This window comes from Poromitra crassiceps (genome assembly GCF_964638095.1).
Source record: "Poromitra crassiceps genome assembly, chromosome: 2".
Taxonomy (NCBI): Eukaryota; Metazoa; Chordata; class Actinopteri; order Beryciformes; family Melamphaidae; genus Poromitra; species Poromitra crassiceps.
The window spans coordinates 19,104,531-19,126,820 of NC_139624.1; the positions used below are offsets into that span (position 1 = coordinate 19,104,531).

General features: G+C 46.2%; 1 protein-coding gene across 1 annotated transcript in view; it reads left to right on the forward strand.

Moving 5' to 3' along the window:
* Window positions 1-20,071, forward strand: part of large1 (LARGE xylosyl- and glucuronyltransferase 1) — a gene marked incomplete at both ends in the record, with an annotated part of 128,979 nt that extends 108,908 nt beyond the window's left edge. Inside the window, 7 exons of the mRNA XM_083651639.1 lie at window positions 1,885-2,010; window positions 2,284-2,439; window positions 8,496-8,659; window positions 15,401-15,679; window positions 16,198-16,344; window positions 17,716-17,911; window positions 19,874-20,071. Of these exons, the coding sequence (XP_083507765.1) occupies window positions 1,885-2,010; window positions 2,284-2,439; window positions 8,496-8,659; window positions 15,401-15,679; window positions 16,198-16,344; window positions 17,716-17,911; window positions 19,874-20,071 (1,266 nt within the window). The remainder of the gene's footprint in view (window positions 1-1,884; window positions 2,011-2,283; window positions 2,440-8,495; window positions 8,660-15,400; window positions 15,680-16,197; window positions 16,345-17,715; window positions 17,912-19,873) is intronic.
* Between the last annotated feature and the right edge of the window lie 2,219 nt (window positions 20,072-22,290).

Here is a 22,290-nt window from a genome sequence, read left to right on the forward strand (position 1 = left end):
AACTTGACTTGACTTGTAGTTTCACCAAATGTGCACGGGACCAGCAGTAGTGTTGGTTTTATTTTCTTAATCATAACTTAAATGTCCAATTAATCACATTAACTTTGACATCATATTGGACATCATGCCCCTGAACATTTCCTGTTGTCCTTTTCCTTTCTGCTCATTCATAGGTTCAGAACATTCACTAGTTATATTTGGTGGGAAATACGTAGGTGTTTTTCACAGATTTTTGTTTCTTTATTGTGGTTGTCAAATAGTCAGGGAGCAGGGTCAGATTGGCCTCTGTGGTCCGGGGCTGTATGCTGTAGTGTAGTCAGTGGTTGTGGTCCGGGGCTGTATGCTGTAGTGTAGTCAGTGGTTGTGGTCCAGGGCTGTAGTGTAGTCAGTGGTTGTGGTCCGGGGGCTGTATGCTGTAGTGTAGTCAGTGGTTGTGGTCCGGGGCTGTAGTGTAGTCAGTGGTTGTGGTCCGGGGCTGTATGCTGTAGTGTAGTCAGTGGTTGTGGTCCGGGGCTGTATGCTGTAGTGTAGTCAGTGGTTGTGGTCCGGGGCTGTATGCTGTAGTGTAGTCAGTGGTTGTGGTCCGGGGCTGTATGCTGTAGTGTAGTCAGTGGTTGTGGTCCGGGGCTGTAGTGTAGTCAGTGGTTGTGGTCCGGGGCTGTAGTGTAGTCAGTGGTTGTGGTCCGGGGCTGTAGTGTAGTCAGTGGTTGTGGTCCGGGGCTGTACATGTATGCTGTAGTGTAGTCAGTCAGTGGTTCTCAAAATGTTCATGTCAAGGACTCGTAAACTGACACAAATTAGACCATGGGCCCCTGTTTGATAAGATTTTGTCCCAGGGTCCCCCATCTGATAAGATGTTGTTGTTGTTGTTGTTGTTGTTGTTGTTGTTGTTGGGGCGGCTGTAGCTCAGGAGGTAGAGCGGGTCGTCCATTAATCGATTTGGATAAAAGAGGTCGGGGGTTCGCTTCCCGCCTCCTCCAGTCTGCATGTCGAAGTGTCCTTGGGCAAGATACTGAACCCCAAATTGCTCCTGATGGTGTGCCAGCACCCTGCGTGGTAGCCTGCCGCCATCGGTGTATGAATGGGTGAATGTACCTACTGATTGTAAAGCGCTTTGGATAAAAGTGCTATATAAATGCAGGCCATTTACCATTTTATAAGAGTTTTGCTTTTAGACATTTTATTACAGAAAGTGTATGAAACCCATGATCAAAACAGTCGTACATTCTGTCTTAGTGTTACTTATGGATGGAATTGTAGTGAAAATAAATTATCCATCTTTTTGCTGGGGACCCACTGGCAGTGGCACCCCGTCAAGGACCCCTGGGGGTCCCTAGAGCCCACTTTGAGAAGCACTGCTGTAGGTAATGTAACATAGCAAGTAGGGATGTCAATTTTCGGTTAATTTCACTTTCGATTAACCGACGCTAATAATCGATTAACCTATCGGTTAATTCATAATTTTTTAATATAATTTTTTTTTTTTTTTTTTTTTGTCTATTTACTCAATGAACTCATGCCCAAACAAGGCGTGTCTATTTAGATGCTGAAATGTTAATGCTTTTTGTGTTAGAATTTCTAACACAAAAAGCATTAACAAGCATTAACAAAAAGCATCAACATTTCAACACAAATTATTTTTGTGTTAGAATTTGTAACACAAAAAGCATTAATATTTCAGCATCTAAATAGACACGCCTTGTTTGGGCATGAGCTCATTGAGTAAATAGACCAAAAAAAAACAATTTTTTTTTTTTTTTTTTTTTTAAATATTAACTGATAGACCGACAGCAATAACCGAACAACGACGTTAGCGACGGTTAATCGATTAACGGTTAACCGTTGACATCCCTAATAGCAAGCTCTGCCTGTGTGTGTCTGCAGGACATCTTCAACGCTGTGATCAAACAGAACCCGTTCCTGGTGCACCAGCTGCCCTGCTTCTGGAACGTGCAGCTGTCCGACCACACCCGCTCCGAGAAGTGCTACAAAGACGTGTCCGACCTCAAGGTGAGCTCCTCCTGTCTCACGTCCCGTGCACTAAGTTAGGGGTGGCCAAACCTACTTGGCTTCAGTACCCCCCCCTTTCCCTGATTTTTGAATCCATGTACCTCCCCTTTATCTATAGCCCCCAATGCCCGGCCAAACCCTAATATTTTCATGATTTATTCTTCTATTTTTCCATTTTCCCTTTATTTGAGAAACGGGGCTAGAGCCACCCATTGCAGAACATCTTCAATACTATCTCCTTCTTCTCTCTTTCTCTCTGGTTTGTTTGCTCAGGTCATCCACTGGAACTCTCCTAAGAAGCTGCGCGTGAAGAACAAGCACGTGGAGTTTTTCCGTAACCTCTACCTGACCTTTCTGGAGTACGACGGCAACCTGCTGCGGCGCGAGCTGTTCGGCTGCCCCAGCGAGGCCGACCACAACAGTGAGAACGTAAGTGGAACCGCTTCCTGCCTACAACCAACATTAGCTGGCGTTCAGTCGGGCTACAGAGGTTAAAGGGATAGTTCACATTTTTTGATGTGGGGTTGAATGAGGTACTTGGCGACATGCGGGCCGAATGCAGCCAGCGCGGCCTCAGTTTGGAGGAATGGAGACCGGCCGTGGTCGGCCGAGTGTGAACGGGGTCACGGGCAAATTTGCAAATAACATTCTGATCAATTGGAATGAAAAATTTGAATGAAATAGTTTTGTCCACTGAGTTCTCCATATACAGTAATGTGATGTACACATTATTACACTACATGGGTGGTACACAGCACGTTGTATTTTCAGCTCTATTTAAAAACGTCAGTAAATCAATTGCAATATATCACAATATGTATCGTATCGCAATGTATCATGATATCGCGCCCGACTGATCCCAGGGAGCCGCGGGGGGCTCTGCATAATGAGGCGACCTCTCCTCTCAGGCACACAGGCAGAGCCCTGTGGGCTCTCAGATGGAGATTGTGGGTCAGGGAGACCTCTCCTCTCAGGCACACAGGCAGAGCCCTGTGGGCTCTCAGGTGGAGATCGTGGGTCAGGGAGACCTCTCCTCTCAGGCACACAGGCAGAGCCCTGTGGGCTCTCAGATGGAGATCGTGGGTCAGGGAGGCCTCTCCTCTCAGGCACACAGGCAGAGCCCTGTGGGCTCTCAGATGGAGATCGTGGGTCAGGGAGACCTCTCCTCTCAGGCACACAGGCAGAGCCCTGTGGGCTCTCAGATGGAGATCGTGGGTCAGGGTGACCTCTCCTCTCAGGCACACAGGCAGAGCCCTGTGGGCTCTCAGATGGAGATCGTGGGTCAGGGAGGCGCCCACCTCATAAACTGGACCTGACGCTTGGTTACATCTCTGTCAAAACGGAGCAGTGAGCAGTGATCCTCACTTTTTCTTTTCTCCAGGAGAGCCACTTTAACCGCAAAACACCAAAAGCCACCCCAACCAAGCATATCTGCCTACTAATGTGTCATCTAGGGCCCTATGAAATCCATTTTATTTTTTTCTAAATTTGTTTTTTTCCATTTTGATTTTTCTGAATTCTGTGTTTTACGGTTTACACAAATTTTAATAATCAGAAAGAGTGTGTAATAATGTGGATGAATAACACATCAACAATTGAATAAGATATAACTGTAAAATTGTAATGGTGCAAAACAACATTGCACTATTTTTTATCAAAATGTTTCAATACAGAATCAAAACAAAAACAATACAGTCACAAAGTCCTGAATAAATTCTCGTCTTGAATCTGCTGATGAGCTTGCACTAGTAATGGTCATTTGAAGCAGTGTTGGCAACCTTTCCAAGGAAAGTAGCTGTTGGCTGCTCAGAAAGTCGCTAGAAGTCAACAGATAACATCATACGATAATGTGCATCAATATTCACACCGTGGCATCACCCGTTTTATCGTGACAATAGTTGTGTTTCCATTACCCTCAGAAATGCGCAAAATCTAAATATCGCAATAGAAATTGGGTAATGGAAACACGTAAATTTCGAAAAAACCTCCCAAATATCGCAAAAAGTTTTTGCGCTCTCATGAGGTGGTTTTTCAGACGTGTCGATATAGCAGTTTATCGCAAAAGTGTAATGGAAACACATTTTCCGCATTTGCACGTCATGTGACCCATCTTCTCCTTTGGAAAAGGAGCGGAAAATTATGGAGAAAGGGTTCGATAAGCCGTGGCAAAACCTCCGCAGCAAGTGGAAAACTTTGAAGCAACGCTACCTAGCAGAAAGACGAGTGTTGTTCAAAAGCGGAGCCGGGCAAAATAGATAATGTTTAATGGCAGAAATCGGTCCATGGTGACAGGCTGCCTGTGTGCGCGCATTTGGCACAGCGGCGAGATGAGGGGATGAAAAGCACACACCGGTGCGGTGCTGCTGACTGAAGTGAATACAGTGACTGTGAGTACCGGTAATACATTACACACGTTTCAGGTGCAATGTTATAATTATAATACACGACATTCTGACTATTGCACCAAATCAGCCTTTTCCCCCCTCCATCTCTAAATCGGACCAGTTGTATTAGGTTACCTTTTTTCCTCTGTCGCGCTCACTGCATTCACCGCAGCCAGCAACATGTTGCCACTCATTTTCTTTTGAATTGATAATCAGGCTCGTTTATATGCGTTGTAACTTCATGTTGTGATTTGCATTGACCATTGGTTGGATTTGAGCATGCAGGGGACGGGATATGGGGCAGATCCCCGTGCGTAATCACTGTGGCAGCTGCTGGTAACGGGAATTGCGTTCAGGTGTGCGCGCCGTCAGACCAAACTCAACTTCAATGGAAACGCCTACAAGTCGCAATTGTACATTGTCGAAGTTGTAGAAATATCGCAATTATTTTGCGAAAAACTGTAATGGAAACACAGCTATTGTGAAATAAAGAGAGAGAAAAAAAACACTTTTTTCACGCTTTTTATTTTTCGTTTTTGCTCCAAGTGAAATGTTTTATGGTCACTCACGATTCAGTAGGTGGCTGGTTGGCTTGGTTCCAGGTTTAAAACTAGTTATATAAGGATTTTTTCGAAATGTCTATGGAGAAAATGAATGGGAAATTCTGTTGAGCTCTATACCAATTTATGACCAAATGTTTTGTGATTCAACACATTAACATTGCCTCCCATGGTGAGAAAAAGTCGCCGGGGGGGCAATATTCTGCAATATTCCACGCTGAATGAATTATGTGTCTTGGCTGCAAGCCACCAATTAAAGCTTGGCGAGCCGCATGAGACCCCCACAAGCCACGCATTGAGTAAGACTGAGTTAGAGGAAGGGCTTGTCACATGTGCAGCATATGGACTCTGTCGGTGTTTGATCATCTAAATAGAAGATGATCCTCCCCTTGCTCCTCCTCAGCTCCTAACCCGCTGAAGGTCACCACCACGAGAGTGTGTTCTTTACTGAGAGACAGCCCGCCTCCTGTGCTGGAATTATGAAAGTGTCAAGCTCTGTGGTCAGTTCATTAATCACATTATCATTTCCATGGCGTGCCAGAGTCTTTTTGCCACCACTCAGCTCCAATGTGTCCTTAACTCAGGAAAGAGTTTGTTTGAGTTTGAGCAGTGATTTAAATCCCATTAAAGTGATGATTAGCCTAATGCAGTGCTTCCCAAATGGTGTCCCGCAGCACACTGGTGTGCCGCGAGGCAAGTCCAGGTGTGCCGCAGCACACTGGTGTGCCATGAGGCAAGTCCAGTTGTGCTGCGGCACACTGCCGCAGCACACTGGTGTGCCGCGAGGCAAGTCCAGGTGTGCCATGAGGCAAGTCCAGGTGTGCCGCAGCACACTGGTGTGCCATGAGGCAAGTCCAGGTGTGCTGCGGCACGCACACTGGTGTGCCGCGAGGCAAGTCCAGGTGTGCCGCAGCACACTGGTGTGCCGCGAGGCAAGTCCAGGTGTGCCGCAGCACACTGGTGTGCCGCAGCACACTGGTGTGCCATGAGGCAAGTCCAGGTGTGCCGCAGCACACTGGTGTGCCGCAGCACACTGGTGTGCCGCGAGGCAAGTCCAGGTGTGCCGCAGCACACTGGTGTGCCGCGAGGCAAGTCCAGGTGTGCCATGAGGCAAGTCCAGGTGTTCCGCAGCACACTGGTGTGCCATGAGGCAAGTCCAGGTGTGCTGCGAGGCAAGTCCAGGTGTGCCGCAGCACACTGGTGTGCCGCAGCACACTGGTGTGCCGCAGCACACTGGTGTGCCGCGAGGCAAGTCCAGGTGTGCCGCAGCACACTGGTGTGCCATGAGGCAAGTCCAGGTGTGCCGCAGCACACTGGTGTGCCGCAGCACACTGGTGTGCCGCGAGGCAAGTCCAGGTGTGCCGCAGCACACTGGTGTGCCGCGAGGCAAGTCCAGGTGTGCCGCAGCACACTGGTGTGCCATGAGGCAAGTCCAGGTGTGCCGCAGCACACTGGTGTGCCATGAGGCAAGTCCAGGTGTGCCGCAGCACACTGGTGTGCCATGATGCAAGTCCAGGTCTGCCGCAGCACACTGGTGTGCCATGAGGCAAGTCCAGGTGTGCCGCAGCACACTGGTGCCATGAGGCAAGTCCAGGTGTGCCGCAGCACACTGGTGTGCCATGATGCAAGTCCAGGTCTGCCGCAGCACACTGGTGTGCCATGAGGCAAGTCCAGGTGTGCCGCAGCACACTGGTGTGGCATGAGGCAAGTCCAGGTGTGCCGCAGCACACTGGTGTGCCATGAGGCAAGTCCAGGTGTGCCGCAGCACACTGGTGTGCCATGAGGCAAGTCCAGGTGTGCCGCAGCACACTGGTGTGCCATGAGGCAAGTCCAGGTGTGCCGCGGCACACCAGTGTGCTGCGAGGCAAGTCCAGGTGTGCCGCAGCACACTGGTGTGCCATGAGGCAAGTCCAGGTGTGCCATGAGGCAAGTCCAGGTGTGCCGCAGCACACTGGTGTGCCATGAGGCAAGTCCAGGTGTGCCATGAGGCAAGTCCAGGTGTGCCGCAGCACACTGGTGTGCCATGAGGCAAGTCCAGGTGTGCCGCAGCACACTGGTGTGCCATGAGGCAAGTCCAGGTGTGCCATGAGGCAAGTCCAGGTGTGCCGCAGCACACTGGTGTGCCATGAGGCAAGTCCAGGTGTGCCGCAGCACACTGGTGTGCCATGAGGCAAGTCCAGGTGTGCCATGAGGCAAGTCCAGGTGTGCCGCAGCACACTGGTGTGCCATGAGGCAAGTCCAGGTGTGCCGCAGCACACTGGTGTGCCATGAGGCAAGTCCAGGTGTGCCATGAGGCAAGTCCAGGTGTGCCGCAGCACACTGGTGTGCCATGAGGCAAGTCCAGGTGTGCCATGAGGCAAGTCCAGGTGTGCCGCAGCACACTGGTGTGCCGTGATGCAAGTCCAGGTGTGCCATGAGGCAAGTCCAGGTGTGCCGCAGCACACTGGTGTGCCATGAGGCAAGTCCAGGTGTTCCGCGAGGCAAGTCCAGGTATTCCGCAGCACACTGGTGTGCCATGAGGCAAGTCCAGGTGTGCCATGAGGCAAGTCCAGGTGTGCCGCAGCACACTGGTGTGCCATGAGGCAAGTCCAGGTGTGCCGCAGCACACTGGTGTGCCGCGAGGCAAGTCCAGGTGTGCCGCAAGGCAAGTCCAGGTATTCCGCAGCACACTGGTGTGCCATGAGGCAAGTCCAGGTGTGCCATGAGGCAAGTCCAGGTGTGCCGCAGCACACTGGTGTGCCATGAGGCAAGTCCAGGTGTGCCGCAGCACACTGGTGTGCCATGAGGCAAGTCCAGCTGTGCCATGAGGCAAGTCCAGGTGTGCCATGAGGCAAGTCCAGGTGTGCCGTGGGATTTTGTGACAACCAGGGGTTAAATTGAGCTGCCTGGGCCCATCAACTAAAAGGGGACTCAGACAGCTATTGTTTATTATGAAAATTATCTCACTATTATCTCACTATTATCTCACTGATTAAACCTCAAAATTACATGCAAAAGGGTCCAGAATACTTACAAGAAAATCATGTTCAATCTATGACGCCCCCCCCCCCCCCCCCGCCCTCTACAGATGAATGAATGGACTATTCCTTCTCTGAGTTTGGCCTACATGTGGCAGGCAGACAGTGCTTGAAGCCAGACTGCCGAATTTAGTTGACTTGTAGACACACACCCACACACACAACCAGTAGCCTTATGTTGTTATTTAGCCTTTCTGATGCTATTGCATGGTTCAATCAGCAAAAAGAAAATCATGGGGGGAAAATTTTGTATCCACTGTGGAAGTAGACCCTCTGAAATTTGGTACAGTACATAGTGGTACTTGGTCTGAAAAGTTTAGGAAGCCCTGTCCAAAGGTATCATAATTCATCTTGGAAAACATCATAGGACATTATTCTTACTCTGATAGAGTACATTTGAAAGCAAATATGTGAAACATCAATAATAGGACACTTATTCTTGCTGTCCTAGCTGCACTATTGTTTATCTCATAGATTCCGTTAAACTTCCTGACTGTTGGTGGCGCTGTCCTCTCTGTCCACAGCTCCAGAAGACTCTGTCGGAGTTAGACGAGGATGATCCATGCTATGAGTTCCGTCGGGAACGATTCACCGTCCACCGAACACACCTCTACTTCCTCCACTACGAGTACGAACCCAGCAGCGACCACACAGACGTCACCCTGGTCGCCCAGCTCTCCATGGACAGGTACACTCCAATACAAACACCTGGTACGCTGCAATACAAACACCAGGTACACTGCAATACAAACACCAGGTACACTGCAATACAAACACCAGGTACACTGCAATACAAACACCAGGTACACTGCAATACAAACACCAGGTACACTGCAATACAAACACCAGGTACACTGCAATACAAACACCAGGTACACTGCAATACAAACACCAGGTACACTGCAATACAAACACCAGGTACGCTGCAATACAAACACCAGGTACACTGCAATACAAACACCAGGTACACTGCAATACAAACACCAGGTACACTGCAATACAAACACCAGGTACGCTGCAATACAAACACCAGGTACACTGCAATACAAACACCAGGTACACTGCAATACAAACACCAGGTACACTGCAATACAAACACCAGGTACACTGCAATACAAACACCTGCTGCTCCAGCAGCTCTCTATGGACAGGTACACTGCAATACAAACACCTGCTGCTCCAGCAGCTCTCTATGGACAGGTACACTGCAATACAAACACCAGGTACACTGCAATACAAACACCTGCTGCTCCAGCAGCTCTCTATGGACAGGTACACTGCAATACAAACACCTGCTGCTCCAGCAGCTCTCTATGGACAGGTACACTGCAATACAAACACCTGCTGCTCCAGCAGCTCTCTATGGACAGGTACACTGCAATACAAACACCTGCTGCTCCAGCAGCTCTCTATGGACAGGTACGCTGCAATACAAACACCTGCTGCTCCAGCAGCTCTCTATGGACAGGTACACTGCAATACAAACACCTGCTGCTCCAGCAGCTCTCTATGGACAGGTACACTGCAATACAAACACCTGCTGCTCCAGCAGCTCTCTATGGACAGGTACACTGCAATACAAACACCTGCTGCTCCAGCAGCTCTCCATGGACAGGTACACTGCAATACAAACACCTGCTACTCCAGCAGCTCTCTATGGACAGGTACACTGCAATACAAACACCTGCTACTCCAGCAGCTCTCTATGGACAGGTACACTGCAATACAAACACCTGCTGCTCCAGCAGCTCTCTATGGACAGGTACACTGCAATACAAACACCTGCTGCTCCAGCAGCTCTCTATGGACAGGTACACTGCAATACAAACACCTGCTGCTGCTCCAGCAGCTCTCTATGGACAGGTACACTGCAATACAAACACCTGCTGCTCTAGCAGCTCTCTATGGACAGGTACACTGCAATACAAACATCTGCTGCTCTAGCAGCTCTCTATGGACAGGTACACTGCAATACAAACATCTGCTGCTCTAGCAGCTCTCTATGGACAGGTACACTGCAATACAAACACCTGCTGCTCTAGCAGCTCTCTATGGACAGGTACACTGCAATACAAACACCAGGTACGCTGCAATACAAACACCAGGTACACTGCAATACAAACACCTGCTGCTCCAGCAGCTCTCTATGGACAGGTACACTGCAATACAAACACCTGCTGCTGCTCCAGCAGCTCTCTATGGACAGGTACACTGCAATACAAACACCTGCTGCTCCAGCAGCTCTCTATGGACAGGTACACTGCAATACAAACACCTGCTGCTGCTCCAGCAGCTCTCTATGGACAGGTACACTGCAATACAAACACCTGCTGCTCCAGCAGCTCTCTATGGACAGTAGGGCTGTTGAAACGAATTTTGATATTCGAATATTATTCGAATTTAATAATTATGAACGAAATTCGATTATTATTATTTTTTAAAAACGAATATTTAATTTTTTAATTTTTTAATTTTTTTATTTTTTATTTTATTTTTTAGAACACTAGAACAGCGACAAGTTCTGACAACATACTTGAAGAAAAGAGTGTTAACTGAAGTTGACTGTTGAAGCTGCTATACTGATGTAAACCTACCTGTAGCTCTTAAAATGTATGTTCATTCATTGTTAACTGAAGTTGACTGTTGAAGCTGCTATACTGAATGTAAACATGTAGCTCTTAAGTGCAATACGTGACAGATTTTTTTTTGTTCATGGCTCATTGTTGTTTTGGCAAAGTTTACTTATTTGTTTATTGATAAGGAGCTCAAACAAAGGCTGTGTCTTTTTTTATTATCAATTATTTTATCCAAAAAAACATTTTTTTTTTTTTTTTTTTTTTTATTCAATTAAAAATTAATTAAAATATTCGAATATAATTCGAATATTAAAATGTATAAAGCACTGAAATTCGAATTTGATTATAGAGGGAGATTGACAGCCCTAATGGACAGGTACACTGCAATACAAACACCTGCTGCTCCAGCAGCTCTCTATGGACAGGTACACTGCAATACAAACACCTGCTGCTCCAGAGTTGCGATAAGACATTTATGCACAAAATTCTGTGGGTTTGGCATTTAGACTTCAACCTTCTTTGCACACCGAAGCTCTCGCCAGAGGTGGAAAGTAACTAATTACAGTCAAGTACTCAAATTACTGTAATTGAGTAGCGTTTTTGTGTAATTTAACTTTAAATTTAGTTTGAAGTCATGTACTTTGTTACATTTTAAATTGCTTCAGTTACAGAGTAAAATAAATCCAAAGTTTCCTTAAGTTTTCTATGAACTGCAGCACACCGGAAACTGTCCAATCTATTGGCCTTCGCTAACTGCCAGTGTTTCCAAGGAAAGTAGCCCGTGCCCGCTCGCAGCAGAGGGAGGGGGGCTATATAACCTACCGTGCCCACTCGCAGCAGAGGGAGGGGGGCTAGACGAGGATGAGCCTATGTAAAGAATTGTTGCACTGTTAAAATAATCAAAGAATGGGCTATGTTGTAGGCAAGCGTAGGCCTATATTGAGAGTAATAGATGGTTGTATTTTGTGGAGGTGGACATCAGTGTAGCCAAGGCTACTCTTGTGTTGTAGGCTAGAGAAACATTGTATGTGTCACACAGTTTTTCTGTGGCACACACAGTGTCTTTTTCCTGCCTAGAGGTTTGGTTGCTGTGGATGATACTGTTTCTGAACCCCAAAAACCTTTAGTTTAGAAGAAGCAGAATCTAGCCTAACTTAATCTAATGTAACAATTACACGTGGCCTGCCAGCACTGTGCTTGGACCCCTTAATAAAAACACCGATTCGCCTATTAGGCCTAATGAAGGAACAATGCAATGATGCATGTCCATATAATATGCAACTTAATAAATTGCATTATAGTTTCAACAACCTGAAATGGGCAATATAACAAACTGCTTTTAAACCAACATCGATAATTCAGAGGATATGTTTGTTGCTTTTTGCTCTTTCTGTTCTAGTGTCCTGTCCTGTCCATCGTTCTGTCTTGCTATGTACTGCAATGTTTTGTCTGTAACCAGTTCTGTCCTGTCTGTATTGTGAACGGTGATGCCATGGAGGCAAAACAAATTTCAGTGTAAGCTGACAATAAAGTTGTATCGTATCGTATCGTATCTGTTGAAAGCCCCTGTCATTGAGATCATTGATGGAGGCACCTTGACGATGCCACCAAATGCCTGAGAAGACGGTGGTTGTACTACAGTAGGTGTCTCCTCACAGCGAAGACTGTGGTTGTACTACAGTAGGTATTTCCTGAAGGTGAAGACTGTGGTTGTACTACAGTAGGTGTTTCCTCATAGTGAAGACTGTGGTTGTACTACAGTAGGTGTTTCCTCATAGTGAAGACTGTGGTTGTACTACATTAGGTGTTTCCTCACAGTGAAGACTGGTTGTACTACAGTAGGTGTTTCCTCATAGTGAAGACTGGTTGTACTACAGTAGGTATTTCCTCACAGTGAAGACTGCGGTTGTACTACAGTAGGTGTTTCCTCATAGTGAAGACTGTGGTTGTACTACAGTAGGTGTTTCCTCATAGTGAAGACTGTGGTTGTACTACAGTAGGTGTTTCCTCATAGTGAAGACTGTGGTTGTACTACAGTAGGTGTTTCCTCACAGTGAAGACTGTGGTTGTACTACAGTAGGTATTTCCTCACAGTGAAGACTGTGGTTGTACTACAGTAGGTATTTCCTCACAGTGAAGACTGTGGTTGTACTACAGTAGGTGTTTCCTCATAGTGAAGACTGTGGTTGTACTACAGTAGGTGTTTCCTCATAGTGAAGACTGTGGTTGTACTACAGTAGGTGTTTCCTCATAGTGAAGACTGTGGTTGTACTACAGTAGGTGTTTCCTCATAGTGAAGACGGTGGTTGTACTACAGTAGGTGTTTCCTGAAGGTGAAGACGGTGGTTGTACTACAGTAGGTGTTTCCTGAAGGTGAAGGTGTGCTACGTTATCAACATGAATCTGGGAAGCAGCACAGACGTAGCAGCACTTTTGCCTCGATTAAAAAAAGAAACAAACATGATGCTGATTGGATTCATTGATGGGCCATCAAACAGCATGGTTCATAAGTCTGTGAATAGTGAGAAAGATGTCTGCACTGCAGCTATCAGTATCCTACCAACACCATGCTGAGAGACAATGGGGCATATGGAGAAACCTATCTGATATAAGCTATGCAGAAGCCCAGCTTTTAGTGAATTTTAAGCACCCCACTGAAGTCCTATATGGTTAGATTTAATAAAGATCATTACATTACTGTATCTCTTAAAATACACAGACGATCCAGAGATTTTACCATCGAACTTATATTATATACGTATATGCTAATGTTGTTGTTTGGTTTCATCGTTCAGAGTGACCGGCGTGATTGTAAGCACATTCTATTGCATCCAATTTCCCCGATTTGTAAAGAGCCGATGTCTCCAAGGTTATTGAGTCCTAAACATCTCTGTGGCCTCGTTGTCTCTGGGCGTCTCTTCGTTTCTGCCGTTCTTTAGTTTGAGTGACTCAAGCTTATTACTGCAGCCTTGTTTGAATAACTGGATAAATAAATGGACTGAATAAATGTGTAAATTAAAGGCAAACGCTGGATTGTGACTTGTCCTCCTAAGCAGGGAGAACGCTGGATTGTGACTTGTCCTCCTAAGCAGGGAGAACGCTGGATTGTGACTTGTCCTCCTAAGCAGGGAGAACGCTGGATTGTGACTTGTCCTCCTAAGCAGGGAGAACGCTGGATTGTGACTTGTCCTCCTAAGCAGGGAGAACGCTGGATTGTGACTTGTCCTCCTAAGCAGGGAGAACGCTGGATTGTGACTTGTCCTCCTAAGCAGGGAGAACGCTGGATTGTGACTTGTCCTCCTAAGCAGGGAGAACGCTGGATTGTGACTTGTCCTCCTAAGCAGGGAGAACGCTGGATTGTGACTTGTCCTCCTAAGCAGGGAGAACGCTGGATTGTGACTTGTCCTCCTAAGCAGGGAGAACGCTGGATTGTGACTTGTCCTCCTAAGCAGGGAGAACGCTGGATTGTGACTTGTCTTCCTAAGCAGGGAGAACGCTGGATTGTGACTTGTCCTCCTAAGCAGGGAGAACGCTGGATTGTGACTTGTCCTCCTAAGCAGGGAGAACGCTGGATTGTGACTTGTCCTCCTAAGCAGGGAGAACGCTGGATTGTGACTTGTCCTCCTAAGCAGGGAGAACGCTGGATTGTGACTTGTCCTCCTAAGCAGGGAGAACGCTGGATTGTGACTTGTCCTCCTAAGCAGGGAGAACGCTGGATTGTGACTTGTCCTCCTAAGCAGGGAGAACGCTGGATTGTGACTTGTCCTCCTAAGCAGGGAGAACGCTGGATTGTGACTTGTCCTCCTAAGCAGGGAGAACGCTGGAAAATATTACATCGCAACAACTCAGCTAATTTCATTATTCCTTTCCTCTCACCAGTACTCTGCAGGCTCATCAGCCCTGCAGAGCTTCATCTAGCAGCAGAGGATATTGGCCCTTATATTTTCCTGTGGATTGGCAGGGAGGCCACTCATATGCTGATATACTGTACTCATATTGATATACTGTACTCATATTGATATACTGTACTCATATTGATATACTGTACTCATATTGATATACTGTACTCATATTGATATTGGTTTCAAAGCAATAATCTCATTAGCATTAAACATACTAGTGCAGTGCCCGTTCGCCCCGCTGCTGCACAGAGTGCTGTTTTCCCGTCCGACAGTCTTGGGCCGATTTTTGATCATGTCCAATATCGCGATATTTCCCGTATATCACAATTTTGAAGATTTACTTTCAGAGGCTGTAGTGGGCTCAGTTTTAAAGCCAGAGTGACGTTTCTGGTATCATATGAAACTAGAAGACCTGAAGCATCGATTTGTATCAACCATCTCATGCTACAGTACAGTAGCTTGTCAGGCTAAATAACGCTCCAAAGTTATAAATAAAGTAGGACATCAAAGAGCATTATAAAACCACTTTCCTGTACAATTGCAATTTGAGAAGTGATTTACAAGATGCTGCTGATCTGGCTAACATGAGGTCCGATCTGGGGAGAGCTGTTGACTAGCGCATGCTTCCTCCGAGACGTGGAGTTTTACCGGCAGGACGTAGCACATCGGAGGATCACCTTCCCCCACCCCACCCCCCAGTTCCCCTCCCCCCAAACAGGTGCCCCGACCGACCAGAAGAAGCGTTAGAACTTAGTGCAGCGACCAGGACACATAACTTTAATCTGGCTTCCCACCCGTAGACACGGCCAATTGTGTCTGTATGAAACGCCCGACCAAGCTGGAGGTAACACAAACTGGAACCTGCGACCCCCGTGTTGGTAGGCAGGGACTCTACAGCTGCACGACCCGGACGCCCAGTCGACCCTTGTGTTTTGTATTGTTCTCCTGTAGGCTGCAGATGCTGGAGGCCATCTGTAAGCACTGGGAAGGCCCCATCAGCCTGGCCCTGTACCTGTCTGATGCAGAGGCGCAGCAGTTCCTGCGTTATGCCCAGGGCTCGGAGGTGCTGATGAGCCGGGGGAACGTGGGCTACCACATCGTCTACAAGGAGGGGCAGTTCTACCCCGTCAACCTGCTGCGAAATGTGGCCATGCGACACGTCAACACGCCATACATGTTCCTGTCCGACATCGACTTCCTGCCCATGTATGGCCTCTACGAGTACCTCAGGTAAGCCAGGACCAGGTCTGCTGGTAAAGGTGTATGAGACCTTGGTACTTAATACTAGGGCCATGTGAAATCTGCTTTATTTCCCCCAAAATTCACCCCCCCCCCCCCCCCCCCCCCAATTCAGTCAGGTTGACTTTTAATAATTAGGCCTACTTTTATCAATTTCAGCCAAATTATTGAAAATTCTGCAATATTCCATGTTTTACAGTTGATAACATTTTTATTACCAAATTCCATCATTACGATTTTTCTGTTTTGCGGAAATAATATGGCCCTGGATTACATTGTAAGAGGCCATCCAAGGTAATGTGCAGGTGTCTGCAAACCAACTTCAGGAAATTAGGAGTTCCAATTAATCACGAAGTGCCATTGTGTTTAGTAAAGCAGATACGATGCAGATAGGAGCTATTTGCTATTTCAAATCCATGGACTTCCAGTCTATAACAATGCGTCTGTCTGTCTGTCTGTCTGTCTGTCTGTCTGTCTGTCTGTCTGTCTGTCTGTCTGTGTGTTTATAGGAAGTCAGTGGTGCAGCTGGATATGGCCAACAATAAGAAGGCTCTGGTGGTTCCAGCCTTTGAGACGCTGCGATATCGTCTGTCCTACCCAAAGTCCAAGGCTGAGCTGCTGTCCCAGCTGGACATGGGCACACTCTTCACCTTCAGGTCAACCACCTCTCTACATCACGTCCACTTGACACACATACAGTACATGCCAACACTCCCCATTTTCACAGGACGTTTAAAGCCCATGGTACACCAATCAAACTTTCTACAACAAACACAGATTGTTTGGTGTGCCATGCCTGTCTGTCCTTGTTTGGAGATGTTTGGTCAGATTCCACCTGTTCAATCCTTGTTTGTCTGTGTTTAGCTGTTTAGCTATTAGCTGTGTATCTATGTTTGATTGGTGTGCCATGAGCCAGCTTTCTCCCGCTGTGCTCCCGATTGGTCATTCCTCCCATTAGCGTCTTTCAGAGGCTGTAGCGCGTTGACTTTGAAAGCCAGAGTGAAGTTTCTGCTATCTCATGAAACTAGATAACATAAGGCATCCATATCCTTTGGTACCAACCGTGTCATGCTAGCTTGTTCGGGAAGGGGGCTAAATAACGCTCCGAAGTTAAGCTAAACTTTGGTGAGGGAAAAACACAACTATTTTCAAAGGGGTCCCCCTTGACCTCTCACCTCAAGATATTTGAATGAAAATGGGCTCTATGGGTACCCACAAGTCGTCATCCCCCTCTCTCCTGCAGTTAAAAGGGGGGAATTTTGCTGCACTGTTCAATGTAAAAAATTGAAGTTAATTTGACTTTAAATGTGAAAATATATTCAAGAGTGTTTGCAAGAAATATGTCAGAAAGCGATCTACTGTAGGCTATTCACCTTATGTTCCAACACAGGGGTCAGCCAGTTACTTCCTATTGTGTTTACACTTCCTGTGACAGTAAAGTACTAGTGAGCAGGTAAAACAGACGGTGTTTTGAACAGGAAGTCATAACACAACTGGGTCAAGTGGGCGGGGCTACATAAGGTGAATACTATCAAATATTTTAGGAAGTTGATTCAAACTGAACAACAATTAATAATGAATTCACAACTAAGAGGGTAGAAGATAGCACATTGGGGGGGGGGGGGAGAATGTTCCTATATATCATAAAAGGGGTGCGTGACAGAAAAGGTTTGGGAACTACTGCTCTATATGATCTCAATCATGTGTCATTGATGTCCAAGGTTCAACGGCTGATTTATAGGTTGAATTACTACCGTCTTATTACAGTCAGCCATAGAGATGTATTAGTAGGGACGGTGGGACAATATATAGAAATTCAAATATGGCAATGCAAAAATTTGTATCATGGGGCATAAAAATGAATCACAATATTAACCCCTCGTTCTGCTGCAGTCATCACAGAATGAGACGCTTGCCACATCACAAGCTCATTCACAAGCTCTCCATCTAAATGCTCTTTGTAATGACACTTTCAGAAACGTCACAGATGTAGAGCTTTAATGAGCACACGTCCTCTCTCCTGTCAGGTACCACGTGTGGACCAAAGGCCACGCACCCACTAACTTTGCCAAGTGGAGGACGGCCACCACGCCCTACAGGGTGCAGTGGGAGGCTGACTTTGAGCCCTATGTGATGGTGAGGCGGGACAGTCCCGAGTACGACCGGCGCTTTGTGGGCTTTGGCTGGAACAAGGTGGCTCACATCATGGAGCTGGATGCACAGGTAACGGTCCTCTGTCTCGCTCTTCATACTACTATCTCCGTTGACACTTGACTCAGGGTCTGCTAGCCAGCGTTGCTTGGACATGCTGCTACATGTAAACAGTGTTGGGCAAGTTACTTTCAAAATTGAATATACTACACATTACTAGTTACTTTCATTTGAAAGTAATAAGTTACTTTACAATCTTACTTTCTGTGTAGAGTACTGTAACTCGTTACTTATTACACTACTTTTGCATTACTTTTAGCAAAACAACAGCAGCAGCAGAATGACATCGCTGCCCCGGAACCATCCAGAAAGTTTATTTCAACTGCCTTGAAGCAGTGTAAACAATCCAAAATTCCAAATGTTATTCTTTTCCTTTGTTATTGCCATCTATAGTGGTTATTTGCATAAAAACAGACAGTTTGATTAGGAAATGATTGTATCTTTTTTAAATATGTGCTTTGATTTAATAAAATGTAACTAAATTTGTAACTTGAGTTACTTGACAAAGTAACTGGTATAATATTACTGAAATCCTATAAGTAATAAGTTATATTCCTGAGTTACTGCTAAAAGTAATATATTACATGTAATATGTTACTTTTGTAATGAGTTAGCCCCAACACTGCATGTAAAACACCAGCCGGGTAGAAACAACAACATAACATTACCTGAATTTGCATCCAAGATGTTTGGATGTTCGTTACCTTGCCATTTAAACACTGTTGCTAGCTAACTTTTTTGGCCACAGGGTGTTGCAATGAGCTTGTTTAATTGACTGACTGCCTTGTGTGCATTGATATGACTGAGGTGGGCTCTGTGTATGTCTGATATTCCTCCCTACATGTAACGTTAGATATGCAGGCGCGCTGCGGACAGAGTTGCTGCTGACTGCTGACGATGTATTGAGCGCGTGCTTGAGCCTAGTTTAAGCCTATTACAACTCAAATTGTGCTGAGAGAGGATTATTTACCGGACCTGGTGTCCAGCAGATTTTAATTTGTCGGACTCTGATGGATTTTACCGGACAAAGTCTGGCAATTACCGGACACCGGAAACGCAGTACTCGCGACAAAGGGGACAATCTAAAAATATCAGAATAAATCATGAAAATAAATGAAACATTTAAATAATAATAATCTGCTCAGGAGGCAACTCTTCCACTCCAATTCTTATGTTGCAATGTTATATTCTTCAAAAGGTGGGTTATCATTCACTCATTGCATCATAGCTGTAGTTTTCTCCTGCCGTTTTCTAAGCTAAATGTTGTAGTTGGGTAAAGGGGGGACTTGGGATTCATAGATCAGGGAAAGAAAGGCACTGAAGCCAAAAAAGTTTGAGAACCACTGCAGTAATTGATGGGAATAATATGCTACTACTATAATTGTAGAGCTGTGTGTGTGCGTGTGCATGTGTGTGTGTGTGTGTGTGTGTGTGTGTGTGTGTGTGTGTGTGTGTGTGTGTGTGTGTGTGTGTGCGCGCGCGCGGAGTTGCAAGGTGCACTTGCTCCGATTGCCTCCAAACTTTGCCGAAACACTTCTCAGGGCATGAATCTGGTGCGGAGAACACAAAGCAAAATAATTCACCCATAGGTGGCGCTACGGCAATGTTTTAGATTTTACATGGCCATAAAGCACACGCCACTGCTCCAATCGCCTCCACACTTGGGGAGTGCGCTTAGGTGGACCTGACGGAGTGCAGTGCCGAAGTTCGGACACGGCATAGTCATAGCACCACCATTGACTAAAACGAATGGACAGGGTATGAGTTCTGTAGAAGTGAGGCCAAAGCATGTTGGATCGCTGCCCTGGTGGTCGGTCCTAGTATAGGTAACAAGTCCCGCCTCCACCGCTCATTTCTAGTTATATTAATGTATGCGATATTTGGCTGCAGTTGGTCTTGGATCAAAGAAGTTCAGTGAGTAGGTTATGAAGTAGTCGTGTTACATGACATTTGTTTCACTTTCTCTCTTTGCAGGAGTATGAATTTGTGGTCCTGCCCAACGCCTACATGATCCACATGCCTCACGCGCCCAGCTTCGACATCACCAAGTTCCGTTCCAACAAGCAGTATCGGGTCTGCCTCAAGACCCTGAAGGAGGAGTTTCAGCAGAACATGTCGCGACGCTACGGCTTCGCCGCCCTCAAATACATGACGGCCGAGAACAACAGCTAGCCACCACTGCAGAGCCTCGCTGCCCCGGGCCTGGACTACTGAGCAGCCCCGCGGGGAAGGAGGGGGGGGGGGCGGACGGTGAGGGCACCAGGACACAGCCAGCTGGAGCACTTCAGAGTCCCCTCAGACTCTCTTACAAGCGAGCAGTGACCCTCAGTATAAAGCAGGCCGGACTCCGAGGGGTCCGCACCTCCATATTTTGCCCTCCGCTGGGGATGAGAGGGATGCTAGATCCAGGACCAGGGGCTACAAGCTGTGTGAGATCCAGCACTAGAGTCAGCCTGCTCTCTGACTCAAAGAACACAACTGCAGGCAAACCCACAGAGAGACAAGAGGCAGACATTCATTTGCTTTGCAGTCATTTGTATTAAGACCAGTGACTGAGATGTGGACTAAGTGTAACATGGAGTGCCAAAGCCACGCCCTCTTCTGAGTTCGCCATCCGCACCAAGGATTTCATCCAGCATTCATTTTCACATTGACATTTGGTAAGCTTGAGGGGGGAAAAAAGGTCTACTGGATCAAACTAAGCAATTCAGCTATATTTAGAATCAGGAGAGACCATAGAATATTTCACTCAGGAAAAAAGTTATTTGTGTGTTTAAATATATATATATATATAAATATATATATATTGCTGTCAGCTTTAACGCGTTAATCGCGATGCGATTACGGGCCGACCATAAGGCTTTTTTTTTTTTTTTTAATCGTGTGCCGCTATTTTGTCCCTTCGACGCACCCGTACTTGTAGTCAAGCCGGTCGCAGCGATTTCCTGTCTCCTGCTATTGCAGGCATGGAACAGTAGTTGCACAAGTAACACAAGTCAACAGTAGTTTGCACCTTGTGTAAAACGGAATTAAAATATCACCGAAGTACATCGAGTTTGAGCTATCAAAATAAAGGCTAAAAAAAAAAAAAAAAAAAAAAATCAACTAAAAGCTAAGCATACCGGAGCAGCTAGCGTCACCGTTGTCATTCTCCCTTCAGAGTCTCGGATGCGCGGGTCCTCTAGCCACTGGGAGGTCGGCTCCAATGGCTTCACACGATATACACGTTATCAATCACAATAAAACTCCACCTACCTCACACACAATGTTGTTATCCAATGCTACGGCACCAATGTAGGCTACTCTTGTAGTTTCCAATACCGAACCATTATTCACATGGAAGTGCTAAAGTTTTTAGCTCAGACACAGCCTTCTTCGGCTGTGTCATTTTGGGTTTCGACTGCTCCACAGCGCCGCCGCCGGAAGTATCGGTTCTGGAGCGTGTACTGCACTGTTTACAATTGTGCATTTATTTTCTGTTCAAGATAGATTTTGTAGAATATGGTTACCTCCTGTCTACATTGCACTTCTATTGAATTGAAAATAAATCTAAAATTTAAGATCACAAAGTACATTTATTTGCATTCATTTGATTCCCAATCACGACACACTGGTAAGAACTATTAATATCGAATTAAAAATGCTTTGAAATGCAAAATAATGGCATTTTAAACATGCGATACAAAGATGCGATTAAGAACTATAGTTAATCGCAAGATTAATTGCGATTAAGAAAATTAATCGCTTGACAGCCCTTATATATATATATATATAAAAACATAAACACACACACATACATATATATACACACACATACATAGTCCGAATGAAATGTTAATGGTCTCCATGCCATATTGTTGACATACCGTCCTGCACGCACAGCGCTACTAGTAACAGCCTTATTGTCGTTTCTGTTCCATTACAAAATAGCGATGGTAATGACAGCAATAAAAAAACCACAGTTGTTGTTTGTATGCTGCCGTTAATTCCTGTAATAATAAACAAAAGAAAAAACGAGGTGAACAGACTTTGCTGTGAGGAGCTGTGAGAAAGTTTCACCTGTCTCTCCTAACTATCCACACATCTCCTGTGCTGACATATCCTCCGTCTCGCTCCCTTCACGTCTGTGGACGGTAGAGATAGAAACAAACCACGGGGACATTTGCTGTCATTACTACAGCCATGCATAACGCAGGTCACCATCCGAACACAACAGGAATGATACAGGTAATGCTAACGGCGACTAGCTTCCTATAAACGCTGCTCTTACATAGGCTGTCACTTGAGAGCTGCAGCGCTATGTCGAGAACATGGTGGGCGGTGGGCGTGCCCGTACGTGAGTTACATCAATCGAACAAGGTCTATAGCTGAATTGCTTGGTTTGACTGAGT